Source organism: Hippocampus comes, unplaced genomic scaffold, assembly GCF_001891065.2.
Source record: "Hippocampus comes isolate QL1 unplaced genomic scaffold, H_comes_QL1_v1.1 scaffold174, whole genome shotgun sequence".
In the NCBI taxonomy this organism is placed as follows: domain Eukaryota; kingdom Metazoa; phylum Chordata; class Actinopteri; order Syngnathiformes; family Syngnathidae; genus Hippocampus; species Hippocampus comes.
Window position 1 is genome coordinate 2893727 of NW_017805983.1, and position 6217 is coordinate 2899943.

The window sequence follows — 6217 nt, forward strand, 5'->3', positions numbered from 1 at the left end:
ACACACACACACACGCGCGCGCGCACACACACACACGCACACGCACACGCATACACACACTACTGGGTTTAAAAACCAATAACAAGCACCTGGACCTCAGCACCAGCACAAAAATGCCCAACTAATCTGGCAGAACATTGGGTAGTATGAAGGTTTTATGTTGATCTTTTATGGGCTGAGTGGGTAACACTGAGCGTAAATTACCTCTTTGCTGTTGGAGACTGACACAGTGATGCCGTTTTCATTGGGGATGTTGTTGGAACTGTTGTTCGGGGAGCTTGGGCCTGAGCCCGGGGCACTGCTACATGCAGAATCTGCAGCGAGCACATCCACGAAAAAAACCACAGAATGTATCAGTTCTCAAACAAAAATGCGCTGATCTGAAATTAAATGTCATCAAATCCCTGAAAAGCTGCTACCTGCCATGTCGAGAGAGCGCTTTTTTGCAGAGGTGATGGGGCTGTCTCGACGACGGAGAAGTGGGCTGCTCCTCCGCTCGCTGACCTTCTGCTTCAGCCTGGAGCGCAGCTTCAAGTTGGGTTCGGAGGCTGAAAGGAGGACGTTTTTCAAAAGAGCTTTAGGGACCTAAAAGGTTTTTGAGTGCTACTGCTTGCTCCCTTTATTGATATGACCAATACATGTACAGTCCCACGAGCTGTAGTATTTGGGTTCAAGCACTTCATATCACTGCACTCCAGCCATAGAGGCCTTTTGTTATAAAAAAACGGTCACGTGTGCTCACGTCACTACTCATGAGTGTCCGATTCCTCCTATTTAGATGCTTTCTATCCAATGCAAGCTGAGATCCAATTTCCAAACGACAATGTAGCTGAAAGGCAATTACCTCAAATTTGGGAGGCTTTTTTGCTCTTTTGTATGTGCTGTCAGAGACTTGTGATTGGAGACAGAAAGGGAAGCACAGCATGTCACCTTGGGGCCACTCATACAAAACGAATGCCCTGTTTACTATGCCCTCCAACCTCCCAAAACACCATCATTTGATGAATTCAATTGTTTTTAGTCCTCAAAGGGCAGCAAAGACACTCAACCAAAAACTGATGAACACACAAGTTGGTTCGCCTCCGACTACATTTCTAACATTATTAAGGATTGCCTTGGGTATGATATTTAGGCACACTTCATCTGAAACATTAAATTGTGGGATGGAAAATCGTGTGCAGAAAAAAGTGGCAGAGGTCAAATGGGATCCAAACAAGCATTTGTGAAGCTCATTTGCATCAAATTATGATTAGGGGAAAGCACACGTACACACACACGCACACACACACGCACACACGCATGCACACACGCACACACATAGATACAATTGATGGTTGCTTTCCATCAAGCTTAAATGAAATCCAAAATTTCTAAAAAAAAAAATACACAGTGATAGTGTTCTCATAATCACAGCAGAGTCAGTCAGGATAATGGTGTAAACCTGACGTTTGAAAGACTCAAAAATTGTAACTTAATGGGCCCTATTTTCTGGCCCGGCACAAGTCTAGCGCAAAGTGCAGTCAAACTGTGTGTATGGATGGAGTTTTCTTTCTTTTGGCATTTTCGTAGATGGGCACAGGTAGAAATAGATGCTTGAGAGGTTATAGGAGTGAACACAGTCAACCTGATTCCGAGTCAATCCAAGCGGCTCCCCTTATTCTCTTTAAATTTGGCCCAGGTGAAGTGCACAGTCGACAGGGCGGCGATTGGCACCTGGTCTAAAGTGAAGACTACTTTCTGTCACCAAAATGTCAGGTGTGATAGAGTTTTTACCTGAAGCACATGCGCGCCTGTCTACGAAAATAAGGCCCACTGACTTGGAGAAGCCCATGCGGTGCTGCATAACATGCTTTGATTCCTAACACAAATCAAAATACCAATCGTTGCTGTTTAAAACAGGCCTTTGAAGTGAAATTAAGTGACAAGCCTCATTTTGACAGCCATCACTGGAAGGTCACACTTATGTACGTACAAGCCTGTCAATGTTCGTAAGTGGTGCTATGACGTTGTCTGCCTTGACAATAAAGTTGTATTCAATTCAATTCAATTCAAAATTCTAACTCAGCCAGCCACTCTTGAGTGAAAAGACAGGCACAGCACGCCTTGCATCTCTTCTTTCAAAAAGCACAAAGCAACATGAGGTGATGGCTGTTGCCTCCAGGTGCAACCGTAATGTGCTTGTGCATATTGCACGATTAACATCTGCTACATGTTATTTCTCAGGTTACAGTGTTGACATTTGAATTGTGCTGTGGCGTAGAGTCTCTGCTTCCAAAAAATAGAAAATACACACAGGAATCCTATTCTGGCTATGAACCACTGGATGTGTGTGTGTCACACCTGTTTTTCGAAGCGGGAAGTCATCCCGTGGATTGTAGACGCCCAGCACAGGGTGATTATAGGTGGACATAACAGTCTGTGGAGGTGAGCTCTGGTCTAGAGAACTGTGCTGAGTTTTTCTACGGCAGAGAAGAAAAACAACAACTCATAACCCGACATAACCACCTAGTAGCGTTAAAGTCAGGGAGTGGTATCGTAAATTTGTGCTGATATGAATCATGTCATGCGCACAATGAGGCATTGCAGAGGAAACAGCAAAGCCTGTACACCTGCAAAGAGCTTCAGAGATGCGACAATAGGGACTCAGGAACGAGCATCAAAGTTAACGGCCCCTATCATCAGGTTCCAATAATCTGCTCTCACATGTATGAATCTTTTTGTTGACGTTTTTTTTTTTTAATAGTACTAATCCATCCATCCCTCAACATACACTGGAGCAGAAGCTTTGAGACAATATGGCTGTAAAAGTGTGCACACTATCTGTGTTCAGAATTACCCAATGACGTTGAAAGTCATGTTAAATGGCAGTCAGTGCACACCTGCGACCGTTTTCACTGCCACTGATTATAATCCCAAACGTTCAGTCCGAGCAGGCTTTTTCTGTCTTTTTGTTTTTTGCTTTCTACCAGGAGCTTGAAAGTGTTGTGCGAACACTGCCTGGTTCTTGGAATTGTTTATCATGACCAGTTCCCGCAGAAGAAAAACAGCTCCCAAAAGAATGACACCACCACCACGCTTCACTATACCTGAATATACTTTTCTCTGATACGCAAAATTGTGTATGGGCCAAACAATCTTTTTGGCATTGGCTAAAAGGTGTTCAACCTTGGTTTCAAAATGTCGCAAAAACACACTTGAAATCTCTCAAACGCATGGTGGAAAATCATGATGGTATATTACCAAAAGTTATTTTGGGCATGGACACAAAAGCAACACCAGTAGAGCATTGTGGTGGCAGCATCATTTTCTAGGGCTGGTTTTCTTCAGATGGAACTGGAGCCTTAGGCTGCATTCAGACTGCAGGCATATGCAATCAGATTCCTCCTCAAATCAGATTTTTAGGGCTGACTGTCCGCACGGTTTTTAGCAAGGCATCGCCCAACTCGTCAAGCTTTTGCACATTGACATCTAAATCCCCCGCACCCTCCTGTCGACGATTGCCTTTAAGAGCGCGACGGCCGCTGTATGAGATTTTTTTGCCTTATTTATAGGTGGCTGGTATTGGCAGCTTCCAGAACACCCGATACTTTACAATAAGGCCTCTATCGGCCCAATAGCAATACCTGGTATCAGTACTCGTCCATCCCTACTGAAAAGTCTCCTAGAACAGCTGACATTTATTTGAGGTTTCTCAGATGTACTTTAAACGGTAACAGGTATGTGCTGACTCTTATTTAACATGAGTTTAAGTGTGAATGATTAACTCTGAACACAGCCACATCCATAGTTATAAGCAAATGTGTGTACACGTGGAGCCGCATTATCTTGATTGTTTATTTTTATTTCCCCACTCAAAATTTTTTTGATTAACATTCATGGTGAAACAGGCTCTGAAATGAGTTATCTTAGTGTCCATTTTTTATATCACAAAAACCTGGCAGTTGAAAAGGGATTTTTATACCCACTGTATATTCATTCAAATTGTGCTGTCACCTTACCTGTACCAGTAGGGAGCATCGTTGGGGGGGCCGCCCTGGTTGAGGCTCCGCTGGGCCAGGGCCTTTTTTTTGTTAAGGACAAACTCCTGGAGACGCATCTTTACCTCTGTACTTGCCACAGCACCTGTGCAGACAAAACCAAATAAGCTATCCATTATGTGTTACATCAACAAACTGGCTAAGAAAATTGCGTGCTAGAAAGTGTGAGCAGACTGCCAACTTTAACACAACACACTCTAATACAGCCACCATCACTTTCCCGTGACACTGAGTGCAAATGGTTCTGAAGGACTCCTGTCCACTGACAGCAGCCAGCATTAATAACGAGACTTGTCTCGCGCCAAGGCCACCAGCTTAGACAGCTCCTGGACCACGTTGAGTAAGCAGTATCTCCAAGTAAAATGGAAAAATAACATGCAGGGAAATGGAAACATGCATTGCACACTTGCAGTTTTTTTGGACAGTATTTGTTTGATTTCCTCACTTATACCATCTTTCATATGCTACTTTAAAAGGCAAAATCTTTTTAATCAATCGATTAATAATTTCAGTACCAGACACCTTCGAAACCAGGAAATCTCTTTACTGTACTTCATTGAGGGAGAGTCAAAGTGGTTGATCAGCGGTTTAGTCTTTTTAACCAAATAAATATTCAGTACACTGGAAAGTAGGAGGAAACTGGCGTACCAAGAGTACCTTTGCAAGCCCACGGTGAGAGCATGCAAACTCTCCACAAAAAGCTCCAAGCTGGGACTCTCAGGCTGAACCTTTTATTGTGAGGCAAAGGTGGGCCCCCTCGCACCATTGTGTGCTAGCTCTGTACGAGAGGTGTCGCAATTAGAACTCGAGTACTCAATAACTAATCAATCATCAAACTAATTGACGATTTTGAGAATCAATTTATCGTTTCGAGCCATTGTCTACCTTAAAATTGTCCGAATCGTCGGATTTCAGCCTTTCAACAGTTAATATTATCAGATTTCTGTCGTCCTTTGTGAAAACAGATGGATTGCCTTTTTTGTTGAATCAAAAGACAACATTTGCAAATATCTACTACTTTGGAAAAAAAACAAAAAGCAGTTTTTTTATATTTTCTGAAATGCTACAGACCTCATGATCGAATAATCAATTCTAAAAATATTTGATAGTGACAGTCCCACAGTGTACATTCATCTGTAACAGGACAGGGCTGGCTTATAGTCAGGGCAACTTACTTTCCTGCCCCCTTTCCTTGTTCTTTAGCAGCTGCAACTTCTGTTCACGCTGCTGCTTCTCCAGCTCTTGCTCAAGACGGTGGTTTTCCATTTTCCTCTGGTGCTCCAACAGTTCCTGTTGGTGCTTGATTGCCAGCAGCTCTTGTTGTTGCTGCAAGAATGAAAAGAAAATGCAATGTCCAAATTAGCAAAGACCCAAAGAGAGAAGGCCTTTGTCCATTTGCAAAACTTCAGTTTTGTTGTCAACAGTGCATTTTTTCCTCTTCCACATTGTACATGTGGTGTGTTTTAGTTGTCATCCCAGATAAGTATGTCTCTCAGGCTTCTGAAACATTTAGAAAAGCTCAAAAACTAATAACTAAATAGCGTCAGGTATTAAATAAACCACCGTGATCCCTCCAGATAAGAGGAGGAAGGTAGCATAATGTATAAACAAAGCAAAACTTACAGTTTGTTACACGTGTGCCTTGAGAAGTCATCAGGCGGCGGGCAAAAAAATACCAAAATTCACTTAAACGGGCCAAAAATTATTTACTCCAAATAATGTGTCTTTATTCCTCTGTCTATGACATCATCAAAATCTTAGTTGGCTATTTCTATATTTCCTGACATTCTTGTTGGTGATGGGCTGTGAGATTTTCCAAATGTAAAAAAAGGTCCCTTGGCTCACTAAAGGTTCGAAAACACGGCTGCAGATGGCCTAAGGCTGTCAGTCGCGTGGAACTGACTTCAGGATTTATTACCGGACCCCACAAAGCAGCAGGGACATACCAAAAGCAGGAAATAAGTCTGTGGATAAATTACTGGTTGAGGGTGTCAGGAAGGTGAGGTGGGACTCGTGCGAAAAGCCAAAACCTGTGCTATTTCCCACCATCTGCCCGTGTAAATGTAAATTTTTATAATCATGTGTTTGCAGACATTTGAGTGCAAGTGAATGCTTGAATGGCTGGCTGCCGGTGGGTGTGTGTGTGTGTGTGTGTGTGTGTGTGTGTGTGTGTGTGTGTG

General features: G+C 42.9%; 1 protein-coding gene across 3 annotated transcripts in view; it reads right to left on the reverse strand.

Annotated features, from left to right (window-relative positions):
* The window catches only part of LOC109528296 (histone deacetylase 4-like), a 56176-nt gene that overhangs the window by 16000 nt on the left and 33959 nt on the right, over nt 1-6217 (reverse strand). For all 3 annotated transcript variants that reach the window (XM_019890680.1, XM_019890678.1, XM_019890679.1), the window contains 5 exons: nt 5213-5363; nt 3999-4122; nt 2341-2459; nt 420-548; nt 205-314 (listed from right to left, as the gene is read on the reverse strand). In XM_019890680.1, the coding sequence (XP_019746239.1) occupies nt 205-314; nt 420-548; nt 2341-2459; nt 3999-4122; nt 5213-5363 (633 nt within the window). The remainder of the gene's footprint in view (nt 1-204; nt 315-419; nt 549-2340; nt 2460-3998; nt 4123-5212; nt 5364-6217) is intronic.